The sequence below is a fragment of the Atractosteus spatula genome, chromosome 2 (assembly GCF_055471065.1).
Source record: "Atractosteus spatula isolate fAtrSpa1 chromosome 2, fAtrSpa1.hap1, whole genome shotgun sequence".
Taxonomy (NCBI): Eukaryota; Metazoa; Chordata; class Actinopteri; order Semionotiformes; family Lepisosteidae; genus Atractosteus; species Atractosteus spatula.
Genome location: NC_142707.1, coordinates 74,411,872 through 74,427,153, shown reverse-complemented (window position 1 = coordinate 74,427,153; position 15,282 = coordinate 74,411,872). Strand labels below are relative to the sequence as shown.

At 35.8% G+C, this 15,282-nt stretch overlaps 1 protein-coding gene across 14 annotated transcripts in view; it reads left to right on the top strand.

Annotated features, from left to right (window-relative positions):
• ptprk (protein tyrosine phosphatase receptor type K) overlaps window positions 1–15,282 on the top strand; it is a 241,830-nt gene that overhangs the window by 65,655 nt on the left and 160,893 nt on the right. For all 14 annotated transcript variants that reach the window (XM_088929190.1, XM_088929173.1, XM_088929122.1 and 11 more), the window contains exon 3: window positions 6,311–6,582. In XM_088929190.1, the coding sequence (XP_088785316.1) occupies window positions 6,311–6,582 (272 nt within the window). The remainder of the gene's footprint in view (window positions 1–6,310; window positions 6,583–15,282) is intronic.

Sequence of the window (15,282 nt, the reverse complement as noted above, 5' to 3'; positions counted from 1 at the left end):
ATGACTCCTTCTATTTTCCATATTATTAAATGCATGTATAAGGAGGAATGACTTAAATTAGATTGTCAAGCACACTGTACACTGCTCATTTAAAATAAAGGAGCTTGAGGTTGGATTTTTTTTCTGAAAGATTTCAGCATGTATCCGCTTTGAAATTACAATCAAAATAGACCTATCAGCAGCTTTATAAAGATTATGTAAAACTCCCAAGGAATTGATAGTATGATGTAGTTGCTGAAGACAACTGTGCTCAACTTGGTATTTGTTACTGCTTCATGTTTGCTGTTGATCAGCGATCTGTTTTATGCTAAAGACAGATGAGGTTGGGTTCCATCATTTACAAAAAAATCCCTGAATGAGATGCCCACTTGTTCAGTTAAATTATTTCCATTTATGTATGTTAATAACATCGGATACTGTAACTGGTCCTTCAATGAACATGGAAATGATGTTATGAAATGCTGTATAAGACTATTAATGTACAGCATGTTCCTCTTGGTTTTGTTGCATTTATTTAACTGCATTCTATACTAATGTGGTATGTGTGCTGCAACATCTTATGATATATGCATATCTATAAATCCATTCATCTATTGTTCTAACAAACATTGCCTAAGTTGTATTTTAAGTTTAATTAAGTGATTTGAAGTTGGCCATTCCTCCTTCTTTTGTCCTGCATTCCTGTGACTACTGGAAGCTTGTCACAATATTTTGTATCTTTATAAATTGAAATCAGAAGTGTAACTTGTATTTTTTTTTGTTCAAATAAACTTTTTTAAAATTTTATTTTTGTATCTTCCAAACGCCAGCTTATAAATACTACGTATCTCTGACAGCTTTTGCAAATGTTTAAATTACTGGTATCAGACAGTTTTCGTCTGTCCTTTTTTAATTTATTTGAAGAATCTGCAGATTAAGTTTTTCTTCTGTGCACTACGATGAACGGAAACTGGAATATGTAAATGATTTTTCAAATTTAGTTTTCCTAGAAAATCTTAAGAATCCTAATAGTTTATTCTCAGCTATTGAAATCAAGTTCTAGGACTAATTTAAATATCTAAATAAGTGTATAACTTGTTAATTGGGGAAAAAATTCCTATGCTGCTTTTCTAAATATTAATATTCTAATAGGTCTTGGCTGCCATTTGACTTATTTGAAACCAAGTATGAGTCTGTCTTCTGAAAAAGCCTGCACGACTCTGGTGAAAATGAGATGCAGTGTTTCTAAGATTTTTCTTGGTTAGCCACTAAATCAGATAAACACAGTTGTAGGGAAAATCTCTTGCCAGAGGGTTTTGTGGTACAAAATATATCTTAAAGAACCAGTCGTATGTGGCGGAATGCACTCTTTCCCACTGCTCTTTAAGGTTTTCCCAGGGACCAGAAATGCATGTTTCAGAGGAAGGATGTTTGTAATTAGTGCCTTGTTATGCTAGTAGTGCAGTTCTTGATTATTCAAGCCAGCATGTGCAAATCAAAACTCCCGAGTGCTAAGCATTTACAGGTAATGTACAGGGAATCATTGACCTGTAATGATTCCTGCCGTTTCAGGGATTATTAAGTCTAGTTCTGTGTTTTGCTGACATATAGACTTGTGAAGTTATTGCTGATTCCAGTAGTTATTTTTCCATAAATCAAGAATTGCTCACTGTTTTGTAGAACGTGTTCTCACCAGTAACTTGTGAGTTATGTCTCTCTAATACACATTGCTGTAACATTTGTTGCCCAAACACTTACATGTTTTCATTTATGAATATTCCTCTGATCACTTTTAAAATGATTTGGGCATTGATGGCTTGGTAATAGTAATGTGTTTATTCTCATCTACAGGATTTCTGAAAGGAATAGATAAAGGAATTAGTTATCTATGATCAGCAAACCTAGAATGTATTTTCTCTCCACTAATATTCTAAATGTATTCTGAAATATGTACATTCTAAATTGGAAGAAGGATTTGGAAAAAATCTATAACTATGGAAAAACTATAAAGTCCTTTTTCCAAATTTACATTAGCTGCCTGTTTGCCCTGACATGCAGAAAGCATGTTCTGTGACTGAAATCGGGAAAACTAGCTTAGAGTTCAAATGAATGAGGCTCAACTCCAGCAACATATGGTCTTGAGAGGAGTAATCGCAGTTAATAATGTGTGTTAATCGTCATTAACTGATTCATCATTTGCGCAGGTACATTAACACAGACAATATACCTTTAAAATGAAAAATGAAACTCAGAGTTCTGTAATGTCACAGTAGAAATGGTTTCATGTTCTGCATGAATGAAGTGCTATCTTCTGAAAAACGTCACATGAATGGACATGAGGAATATACAGTAGCTTTTCTCCCTAAATGCACAAACGTGGCAGTTAAGCACCTAATAGTAGGTAGGTTTTACTACTGAGCTGAGCCTTGTGTCATTTGTGGCCCTGTGTTGAACTGAATATTAAACCCACCTATGGGTTCTTTAGCGTTCATTTAGCTTGGACCTTAATTTAATGTCTCATTGAAAGGGTAACACATCCTGTAGCACATAAAGTGACTCTGTTTTCAAGAGGTCATGCCCCTGATCTTATAGCTAAGTTACATAAAATCTGGTTTCCCTAAACTACCAGCCTGATTGAGTGAAGTGAAGTCATTTCTCACTTTCTCAGTTGATCAGCTAGGTAGTGGACACATAATAGCTGCCACATATCACCCAGCTGGATGTAGATCTCCAGCAGAAGTTGAACTAGAAAAGTGCTTTACAAATGTATGCCACTTTTTACTCAGAAAGCAATCGCTATATTCAAATTTTTCTAAACAAAATCTTATGTATGACACATGGCACAATTTTTTATTTAGCTTTTGATGCATAAAGATTTGTTTTTCTTTTTGAATAATACAGCACATTTCAGAGCTAATTTGCAGTAAGGTGCTACAATAAAATGTGAAAATGTGTAGTTTTGTCCCATTTTAAATTACAATCAGGTTATATGATAAAGGAGTAAACGGGTTTGCTGGGAACCAAACCTTTATGCTTGTATGCCTTTTTTAGTCCTTAAAGCATAATTTTCAACCCCCTCTTTTACCACTAATACTTGGAACTTCCCTACTTCATATCAAAGTCCAAGGTTTTCAAGAACAAAAATGCAGATTTCTGCCAACTTTTTAGTTTAGTTATAGTTAGGTATAAAAAACTCAGAAAACAAATTGCCAGCAGACTTTGGCTGCCATTGTAATTTTCTTTTTGTTTTAATTCATTGACAGCTTGATTATCTCCCTCTCATGAGAAAACCATGCATGTGAGGAAAGCTGCATTCTTATGGCTACATGTTTACTTTGTAATTTGATGTTGAAACACTGCCTGGAACAGCCAAAGTGGAAGGTGGGGGAGGAGTATGAACTCACTTTTACAATGTTTCGTTAACCCTTCCTTACTTCCTGTATTGTCCCAAATGGGGGAAATGTGATTAACAGACCAGGTGAAAGACGTAATACATAATACATAACATGACAACATGAATCCATTTACAAATAAAAAGCAAACATAAATGCACAAGAATAAAAAAAAAAACTCCTCATAACATACTCATAAAACACAATAATCTACATAAAGGCTGCTTTTGCATAGTTTGGTCACTGAGTAGGCAATTTTAGAAGATAATTATTTAAACACTGTATTACAGAAATGGCATCTAAGTACTTGATAGCTAGTATTGTTGAGTTATGTCAGGTTAATAAACACCATTGGTGAGTAGAGTTTGGATGCTTCCTTAAATGAGCAAACAAAGAAGATACAATGTATAGAATTCGTTATTTTATTCTGCCTTGAGGATTATGTTGTTGATGGAATTGTAAGCATCACACACTATTATACTAGAGTTGGAAATGCTTAACAGATGTACTGGCATTATGACAAATGGTTGCAAAAGCTGTCTAGAGCCTCTCCTGATGTTATGCTTAAGGGCTGGCATATGTAGATAATGTAGTTAAGTTGCATTTAAATGTTTTAAAATCTCAGTGATATTTTACAAAAAAAATAAAACGGTCAAATGGTAAATAGCTTAAATGGCCCAACGATGATGAGTGTGAATGTATATTGGCTGATTTAAAAAAATAATATCAACAGTGTTGGTAATTAAGCCAGGGTATAGAAAAATGAATGCAACTTTCACACTGTGAGGTTTGTAAAAAAAAAAAACTCCTTTAATATCCATTCATTTTTTAGCCACTTGATCCAATTCTGGGTCACAGGGGAGCACCAGGCGCAAGGCAGAACCATATATAATGGACGCCATCCTTGTAAATTTTAATTAAAGTGATTATTAAATTTAACTTGCTGGTTTATTACCCCTATGATCAGCTAATAGACTCAGACTATATATAAGAAAAAATAAGCTTTTTCCTATAGAAATGGTTGCAAGGCCAGTCATAATGCACGTGTACATGTCTATCTTTGCTAATTATAGCTGTACTTAATTCACTTTATTTTTTTTGTTTGTAACACCTCTAAAAATGTAGCAAGAAAATGTAAACCGCATTTTCAGCCCCTCCTCTTTTAAAATATATTTGTGTGCTTTTGATTTATGAATGATTGTAGCTGTGCACTGCCAGTTTATTTTGAACATGAGCAAGAAGATGATTTCCTGCCAAAAGGTTCTGGAGTAGCATAACCAAGAGATATGGATTCTGCAACCTGAAGTAAATTAAAATGTCCTGTAATTCTATTCCTTCTCTAAGGCTCTGAACAAAAAAAAGTCTTACCACTGAGGTGCAAGTACTGGGAATGTGTTCCATAAGAGACAGAAAATACACAGCACTCTAATGACCTACAAGCATGTTTTGTATTTCCAAACAGTTTGTAGAAAAATAGAGGCTCAAAATGCCCTTAAAACAAGAAAAAAATCAAAGGCCAAAAAGAATATCAGAGGTAAAAATACAAGATACAAGACAACAGAAGAATGTACGAACCTGCATAGTCAAAAGAAAGCTCTAGCTACTAAATCAGTTTTTAAAATTGTATAAGGATTGAGTGACAAGAAAATGGCTTCTCTGTGCCAATTCCTTGTTCTGAAGGTTTTTGTAACTCATGATTTCTTAAGGATTAAAGCCAGTGAGGCACATCATCGTGGTTGCTTCAAATGTCATATTTGATGGCAAAAGCCTTATGATCTGAAGAAAATTAGAATAGGTTTAATACTGTTGAGGTCCGTGAAATATGCAAGTTGTTGCTGAATTGTTTTGTATTTGATATCTGATAATCATGCAATGTAGCACCCATGCTTAAGGCTTTTTAGTATTACTTAAATATTATTTTAATCCATACAATCAAAACATTGTAAGTATTGCATACAGTATGTATTGGATAATATGCCGGCTCACTTTTCCATATGTTGGAATATGATTTTGCTTTACATCAAAGTGTCACTTGTTACATGCCTAATTTAAGATGAACAAAATCTGTAAATTCAACAAAACCATTTGCTGTACTTCATTAACTTGGATACGGACATTGCCATATAGCCACATAAAAAAAACAACAGAGAAAAATAGTTATAGAAAAATTATATTTGCATTTTTTCAAAAAACGAATGAATGAATGGATCAGAACCTTCAGACACTAAGTAGGTGGCATAACAAGGCATTTATTTTGCTTCCACACAGTGCAAACTGTTTTTATCATTTTGTCTGCATCTCTGCAGTAAAAGGAAGCCAAATTCAGTTTGACATTTCAGGTGGATTTCACAAACGGGCAATTTTTATTTTGCTATTTCTTCATGTAAGGAATCCCCTAGTTGCCATGGCTTTGGTATCTCCTCTTCACGCTGATAGTTAAAGCATTAAAGCATTTTCACTGAAGATTAGTGATGCGTGGTGTTTTGAGATTGTTTTACTGCTGTAGTTTTTAAAGGGAAATGAGGAATGTTGCTTCACTTCTGCAGAACTGCTGTAGTGCTCCTCTGAAAGGGAAGTGTTTCGTTATCTTTAGAGTGTCCTAGGAACAAAAACCAAACATCCTCCCCAGTCAAAGCAAACAGCCTCCCTGTTTAGTCACTCCCACTCCCCAACTTGGGTCCTGAGTTGTACGGATGCAAAAATGCTATAAATGCTGAGTTAATATTGCTGGGGATACTCAAAATCTTCAAACTGATCAGGGATTTTTCACAAACTAGGTTTTAAATAGCTCTATGGTTCTTTCTTTTGGTCAGTAATACTGGCAGTTTCTAGGAGGTTTGCATGTTTGTGGTACTATGAGAAAGATGAAGCCTTATTGCTAGTCTGCTTCCCTTTTCTAGCATGACAATGAATTTTCTTCTTCTTTTATCTTTACACAGGCTCTTATATGATGGTTGACTCTTCACAGCATGATGCTGGAGAAAAAGCACGGATTCAGCTGCCAGTGATGAAAGAAAATGATACACACTGCATTGACTTTAACTACTTATTGTACACCCAAGATGGCTCAAGCCCAGGGACGCTAAATATTTTAGTAAAGGTCAACAAGGGTCCCCTTGCTAATCCCATCTGGAATGTGACCAGTTACACTGGCAAAGACTGGCTTCGAGCAGAACTGGCAGTCAGCACCTTCTGGCCCAATGAATATCAGGTAATATCAAATGACTGATTTTTCAAATTTTTGGTGATTTTAATAGTGTTTTCTTATTATTTTTTCTTGACGTTAAATTTGAGGTAAATGACTATTTTTTAATGGTTTTGTATAATCAAATTTGCATTTACTTGGCACTCATCTCAAAGGATCCCAAATCTCTGAGATGCAAGAGACTCACTTCCTCCACCACTGTAGTTCGACAGCCAGCTGGATGACACATGGCGACCATTATGCTCCAGCAGTCTGCCTGTCAAACTGATCAGGTGTAGATGGGGGAAATTGCAAGCTGAAATAAAGGGAGGATTTTAGGCAAACCTCATTGTTCAAGCCCAGTGTGGAATTTGGCCAGGACACGTGGTTAGCTCTCCTACTTTTTCAAATAGACCAAGTAGTAAGGACCTCTTTTAACATCTTAACTGAACATTTTACATTTCCTGCAACCCAGTGTACCCCCCCGGTCACCATGGGAAATTTGGTGTGAAAATTCTGGTTTAGAGGGAAAAGCGCGTTTGGATATCGTATCATGTTCTCGTACTGGGCTTGGTAAATGTCATGCACAGTACTCATCTGGGCTTTGGACACTGAGGCTATCTTTTAGATCACATCTGTCCCATTCCGGTGCTGTGCCCTGCCTAGTGGAATCCCTTTTGTTCATAGTGTATGTAGGGTGTGTGGAGCACCGGAGGAAGAGGCATCATTGTGGACTGCTAGTGTCACATTGGGAGGCCTGACATTTTTTTTACATACTTTTTAAACATTTTCTTGAGGCTAAGAGATTCTTATCCATGTCTTTCTATGAAAGTTTTTTTTTCTGTACGTGTTCTGTCTTGTGTATTTAATTCTCTAAAAATGATTGAAAATAACTAGTAAAATGCTAATCCAGACTGCTTTTGCAAGGTTATACAACTAGTAGTACACGTTTTTAAAATGTATTACAAGAACACGATAATAAATGTTATAAATAGCAGACATTATACTTTAAATATCTGAAAAAGTAAAAAACTGAATATTTGAAATCCCCAGTAATAGCCCTTTCAGTTGAGTAAACTTTTCATTCCTTTTATATGATTCCAAGAAAATGGAAGCAAGACACTGTGCTTTTACTTCCAGTGTTTGAATAATTGTATTTTTATATGCCCTTTTTGAGAATAATGGGAAGGTGTATTGTATGAGTTGAGATATTTATATTTTAAAACTGAATGCTAAAGAAATATTTCCTGTCTTCCTACTTGTACTTGCTTTTGGCTATTTATACTTGCTATTTATTATTTGCTATCCATAGTTATGTCACCCACTGCCTTGATTAAAAAAAGTCCAACACATTTCACTTTTAATGGCTGTCCTTTAACCCAAACTAATAGAAAAAAAGAAAAAAGTGGTGATTCATTTGTTTAACCATAATGAATCTGAATGTTATAAAAAGCATATGGAATTAGAAGAAAGGTTGTGTTTTAATTTAAATAGTACTTCAGAAAATATAAATAGCACTAGGCACAAAATGACAAAAGAAAACAAAAAAACACAAGAAAACACATCAGCCAGCTCCACAGTTTCCAGCTCCACATCAACACAAGCGCTTAAGCGATTATGGTTTTGGGTAATTATACATATGACAGTTACATTTGTAGTACATTTACGTTGTAAGACATTTTTATTTGTTCAAATTAAAGGTTGACACTCAGCTACATGGCTTGCGGTATATTCTTGTAATGACATAATTGAGATAATCTCAATAGGTTTATTATTTTGTAGTCCTGAACAGTGATAAACTGGTAAATTGTTACATTCCTGCTTGCATTCATTTCTTTTGAGCAATACATAAAGTGTTGAGAATGAATCGTGATAATTAACTTATTCAAAGTTTCCAGTAATGTATATTTTATTGTTCCGAATATTTTCCATTAAAATGCTGTGTGACAGTTTATATGAGAACAATATGGCACTTAACAGTCATGTCACTTAAGTGTTCAGTTAAATGCTTGGCATTACAATTTTCAGGATCTGAGAGCTTTGAAATCTTGACTTCATTTTGGTCTTGATGCCAGAAGATACACGTGTATCTTTCACTTAGAACACACATAGAATTAAATAATGTCGTTAACTGATTAAAAAATAATTTAATTATATTTAACATTCTTTTAGAAACCAAATCTGTTTTAAAGAGGTCTGTATTCTTTGAGATAATATAAAAATCTGACTCTGAAACAGCAAAAATAATGATTCTCTCCTCATTTTTAATGGTGTAGTAGTAGCATTTACATTTCTTTAAATCTGAAGACTGTTCTGTTTTATATGATAGTGTGCTCTTTGGTAAAGAACGCAACAATAATTGCTGTTTCTCAGCACAAAACAAATCAAGTAGCAAATTTTAATTGTTTTCAAGAAAAGCATATCTGTATGAAAATCTGTTCTAATATGGACAATGGAACAATGTAGTTACACTTTAATCCTTACATTATACAGTACACATCCCTTCACTCTGTATGCATAACTTGTAATTTTTTTTTTCATATTAGCCTAAAAGGTTTCCTTTTTTGTATAAACAACTCCAGCATTGTATCCAAATACTGTTGTCTTCCTGGATTATCAACTGGTAAATATGTAAATATTTTAATCAGACTTTGAGCTAAACTTCAATGCAAAGTTTCTGTTACGTATTCATGTTAACTAATGAGAATTAATTTGGAGTCAGTTTTGGGCTTGTAACTTTAAAGTGTAATAAGTTGTTAAAATTGTAACATTATCAATTACTTTAGAAAAATAATAAACCTTACATGGTTCTACATTTCAATACTTGTGACTTCTAGTGGCACTTAAAATATTTCTATGAACTGATTTTATGGACATTTTATGAGCTATAGTTTCTTCATTAAATCACAAGTGAGTGGAAAATAAATCACCAGCTCACCATGCTTTGGAGTGTTATTAAATTTGAAGGTGCTTTGTGATAAAGCTTGCATAATATGACATCAGCTAATTGGAATAATCCTTTTAGATCAATTTATTAATTTCTGATTTATTGTTTTTTCTTACCCGGAGACCTGATGTTAACTTTTTCATCCTATATACATAAGGGATTTTTTTTGTTAACAATTAATTTCCTTCATCTTTTGTTCTAAGAAACTTGCTATTCACAAAAATTCATTATTGAACTAAAACGAAGTAAGCTTATTTTTACATGTAAGACAAAGCAACAAAAAAAAAGGATATTTAAGATATAGTTTTATCTACTGGGTGAGCTTAATCTCACTGAAAATAAATATATTTTATTTGCATAAAATACTGCATTTAAGCTCCATAATTCTAGTACTGGATTTATGGTTCAGCTAGAAAATGAGGCTGATTGGACTTCCAGTGGCAGAGAGGGAGTAATAAGGTGTTTGGAAGACATGACGAGGCGTTCATCTGCAGGCTTCTCAAGTGCACAAATATGGCAGCCACTGAGTATCAGAACAGACAATGAATATGGGAGGCTCATAATTAGCAAACTAGGATTACTTTCCCCAGAGAAATTAGTGCCGACCCAATCAAACTGATGCGGCATTAATTATGGATGGAAAAAAATATAAAATTATTAGTGCATTAAAAGGTTATGGTATATTGTGTCATTACACAAAGTGGAATATGATAAGAAAGGTTACAAACAAGAGCAGGCTATTTGGCCTTAATGTCTAGTTTTGTGGTGAAATGTGAAATGCAGTACATTATTTTTAGCTCTGCTGTTCACCTTTTGTTTGTAAGAATAAAGGGTAGAATAGCATTGTCAGAAAGTCCTGGATGTTCTGCTTTGTCAGTTTAGTTACCGAAAGTAACGGGACTGTATTGAAAATGGATCTTGGCCTAGAGAGGTCAGACACATGACCATTAGAGGTTGCATATCTATTGGGCAAGCTTCAACCTGAGAGCTGAACAAAAGTAGTTTACACAGTGAAAGAATACATTGAATGAACAGGAGAGGTCAGGACAATTAATAGTGGTTATGTTCTGTTATCCTGTTCTAATGTTTTTAAGTATGTCTGCTCCCAAAATGTATTGCAGCGCATATCTGGTGATTGCCATAGTTAAGCCTCACTTCACGTTCATATTTACTAACCTCTGTTCTTCTGCAAATACCCTTCTGTGTTCCATTCCCAAAATTAAAGAGAAGATAAGAAAGGTTACAATTAGAGGTCGCCATTAATTAGGCAATGCGTTACTTTGTGAAACATGCAGTGTAAAAGGAAGTGTAAAGTGTGCTCACTTAGAAAATTATGTCCATGTAAGAAAGCCATGTTCAGTTTTTTTGTACAGAGAAATTTGAGATATATATATATTATTAATGTACACGAGTACTTAACATAATAGCAAAACCGTACCGGGATCCCCATACCTATAGTTATCAAAACACTATCAGAATGTCACTATATTCAGTCTTAAGTTCGAGACATTGAGTAGGATGTCATCCTGCAACTTACAACTGGCAACCCACTGAAGCTAAGCAGGTGTGAGCCTGGTCAGTACCTGGATGGGAGACCTCCTGGGAAAAACTGCTGGAAGAGGTGTTAGTGGGGGCAGCAGGGGGCGCTCACCCTGCGGTCCATGTGGGTCCTAATGCCCCAGTATAGTGACGGGGACACTATACTGTAAACAAGCGCCGTCTTTCGGATGAGATGTAAAACCAAGGTCCTGACTCTCTGTGGTCATTAAAAATCCCAGGGTGTTTATCGAAAAGAGTAGGGGTGTAACCCCGGTGTCCTGGCCAAATTTCCCATGCCTCCTAATAATCCCCCTCTATAGCCTCATTTAGATAAGACATTGGGAAGCTCAGTGTATGCCACATAAAAGCCACTGTCCCTTTGTTTCACGCGAGAAACCTTTAAATTGGCTGAGGAATTACAACTTCACACAAATGTGTGAAGTCTTTGGAATTCTTAATCCTTTTCATTCTTATCAATGTAGGAAAATGGCCAACACTTGTGGAGAGACGATTTCCCCAGTATGCAGCCTAGTACCGTCAGACAGGGGTGGTGTACAGCCATAGGCTGGAGACTGGTAAAGTCTCGGGTACAACACAAGATTTAAGGAGACAATCTTTGTTTTAGAAAACAGTAGCCAAACAGTGTCCACTGAGTTATTCTTCAGCTACGATGCAAAGGTTTTTCTAAAAGCAAACACTTTAGAGTGGAGAAACAGTACAAATCAAGCAAAGGTTATGATTTTGTGGGATCGAAAGGAAAAAGAAAACACATGACTGGACCTAAAGAGGCTTTTTGTATGACCGGTAAACCAAATTAAATGAGCAGGTAGTGTGATGTAGTCACACTACTGTTATAAAAAGCATAGGTTATTAGGGATTGAAGACATACTGTATGTATTACTCCTTATCACAAGTGGTTAATATATTGGTGGAAAAGTTTAATCATTCATGAATTAATACATGACACTTGAAGCATTAGGAACATTTGGTTATTATAATTATATATACGTTAGTCTGCATACTGAGGTGGTCCTCAACAGTAGACCAGTTTATATCCCTTTGAATTAATGTGTGCAACATCTGTGAGAAGACAAATAGATGCACTTGAAAGAACATTAGGAACTGCTGAAAGCACCAAAGAAGAAGGTAGTGTTGCTACTGCCCTTTTCAGAATAGAAATTCCTCGCTAAATGATGAGATCCTTTTGGGATCATGCAGGAAAGAGGACCTCTCTCCTGTGGAATCTGAATGCCGAATAACAAGGACTATAGACAAGATTTCTGTGTTGATTTGTTGAAGGAATAGAAGGGTGGCGAATTCAAATCGTCAAAACTTGTTGCTGAAGAAGAACCCTGCGATTACATTTTCCTGAGGGAGGATGGACAGAAACTGCCAGATTTGTTTCTTCAAACTTTAGGGAAAAGGACTGGGGTGTAGTTGAGGGTGGGGGAAAAAATGAGTTTGTTTACAGTAAACCCAGAGCTTTCACCCCGTATTCAGCATACCATTTATGCGGAGGGGGGGAGCGGTGGCTCTGGGGCTAAGGATCTGCGCCTGTGGCTGGAAGGCTGCCAGTTCAAATCCCGCGGCCGTCAGAGGAATCCTACTCCGTTGGGCCCCTGAGCAAGGCCCTTATCCCCAGCTGCTCCAGGGGTGTATATGGCTAATAAAGTGATCTTATCTACCTACAGAATATAATCCATCATGCATTACATCCCAAAGAGATTAATTAAGATACCAAGAGAGTATATTAATGCATTGTTAAATGTTGGAGTATTAGTTCTATCAAAGAGTGCAAGGAGCAACCCAATCAAAACGATCCTGAAAATTATGGGTAGTGGTTATTAGTGTTGCATAGCCTTTTGAAAGCAGAATTAAGTTTCAAAGTGGACCACTATCCATTACATAGAATTGATGAGCTGCTGGTTGGTTGGAGCCTGCTAGGTATCTCAAATGGTATTGTCAGGGTCCTTTATCTGAATGTTCACAAGAGCCGACATCTTCCAAGACACCTTTAGTAATGTGCCAGTTCGTCCTTATGCCTTTTGGAATGCATGGAACATCTTCTTGATGAGCAAGGTTTTGCAGTGGCATATCTCCAAGATATGGTACATGGGATCAGCACAGTTATCACCATAATAATGCTGTGATGTACATACAAATTGCAATAATAGGTTGACAGCTCAAAATGTGTGTTAATGCAGTCTAAAAGTCGCTATCTATAATATATAGAATAATGTAATTTCTATGAAAATAAAATGCAGTTGTCAGGACCTTTGCTGTTGATTTAATGTCTTTCCTGAAACTGCTTGACCCTTAATGAAATTGAAAACAATACCCTGCCAGATTTTTACATGGATCCTGAGTGGTGGAAAGACATTTCAGTTGTTGTGGTAAGATCCTTTTCTGAGATGTCTGGATTTAAAAAAATGTTCATAAGAGTTAATGCCTCAGAGAAAAGTTTGGAAGCTGTAATGTATGTGAAGAGCCAGGAGAACAGAGAACTGTTCTACTCTCGATCCAAAAATTACACCTGAAAAAAATGCTGTACTGCAGAAAAACAGTCTCCAAATTAAAAGGGCTTCAGAAAGTTTTAGGAAGACGATTTCTGTTGGAAAGGGCTTGTGAAGCTGTTAAGTGTAAAACCTGCCTGCATAAATGACAATAAAATGACCAGATGGTGTTTGTCACTGCTACCGTACACTTTCCAAATCACCCATTGAGCAGCAAAATCTAAATTTGTTGTAGATTATTTATCTTGTTACCCCAGTTCCAAGATATTCAAGAGGAGATGGTTGCTAAATGTTAAAGTGGCGCTTTACAGAATGAATAAAGCAACAGATTAAGTTGTTAAGTGTAAGGGGAAGTTTAAAGTTTTCTTACCTGGAAAACAATAAGCTCCATCTAAGAACCCAAGTCTGGATTTCATGTAAAGAGAAAAGGAAAATTTACCAATGTTTATGTTTACTCGTAAGTAACGTTATTAGGATCTCATGACTACAGTTTTTAATTAGTTTAGCATAGCACTCATTATCAGATTGTTAAAGCACTTTACCCTACATTCTTCAAGTGGAATAATTAGCTTCAATAGGTAGTTTTCTTATGATATTGGTGTTAAGTATCTCACAGAATATTAATGTTAGTGTTTTGCCATTTTCATGTGTATATGGCTATATGTGTATTTTGTAAATGTACAGCTGAACAACCCATTTGTGAACTTCTGGTAGTACAGTTTCGTACCTAGTATAAAAGGAGATGTCATGCAGAATATCCCTACATTTCAGAAGACTTTTGGAAACATGTGGAGGAAATCAGTCAAATGAACAAAAGAATGCTTTTGCATGTTTGAAACTGCAGTTTGGCTATATGGAAGCCATATTTTGTAAATATGCAATATTAACGTAATTGCCAGGGGGGTTTTGTGAAACTTACAGGCTAGCAGCATGTGTGGCCAGCAGTGGAAGCAATTCAAACTGTACATTAGTGATGCTTACTTTTCAGTAGGTTGCAGATGCTATGTTGTGGGATTCTGTCACATTTCTCTAGGAGAGCCTGGACAAGTATGTGCTCGTTTGCAGGTTTCTGAGCCCTGGTTGTCAAATGTCATTCTAGCTCATCCCACACTTATTCAGTGGAGCTCAGTTCTGGCAGGTAGGGAATCCATAACGTTACTGTTACATTACATTATCTTGCAAGAACGTTGTTACATGTGCAGCACAAGAATGTGTGGTGCCCTACTGGAATGGAAGAAGGCTCCGGAGCCGAAACGTTCCGTTTCTTTTCTTCTCTTTTCAGCATGGAATAAACCTCTACTTGTTCCTTTGTGTCCTACTGGAATGTCATGTCAAGATGTACCCTCAGAAGAGACAGCAGAGGAGGTCCCAGGACCTTATTAATGTAGTGCCATGTACTAAAGATACCATCAATCTCTCCAGTTCTGTAGTGACTAGAAATTGACAGTGTTTGACTATAACACTTTGCAGCAGTTGACTGACTTAATCCGCCGTCCAGTATACCAATGTAATGAAGGCATTGTTCATTACTTCTGCACCAGTTCTTACACAAAAAGCTAATTTAGTGCTTATGCAATGCACAAGTGTCAGTGATCAATTAATAACAATCAATTAAATAACATTTAATTGGTATTTAAATAAGTATTCATATGCTTGTGTATACTAATTTTTCTGAAAGCATGCATATGTAGAGTGATGCTAGTTTTGATGCTTAGTATGTTAAATTAT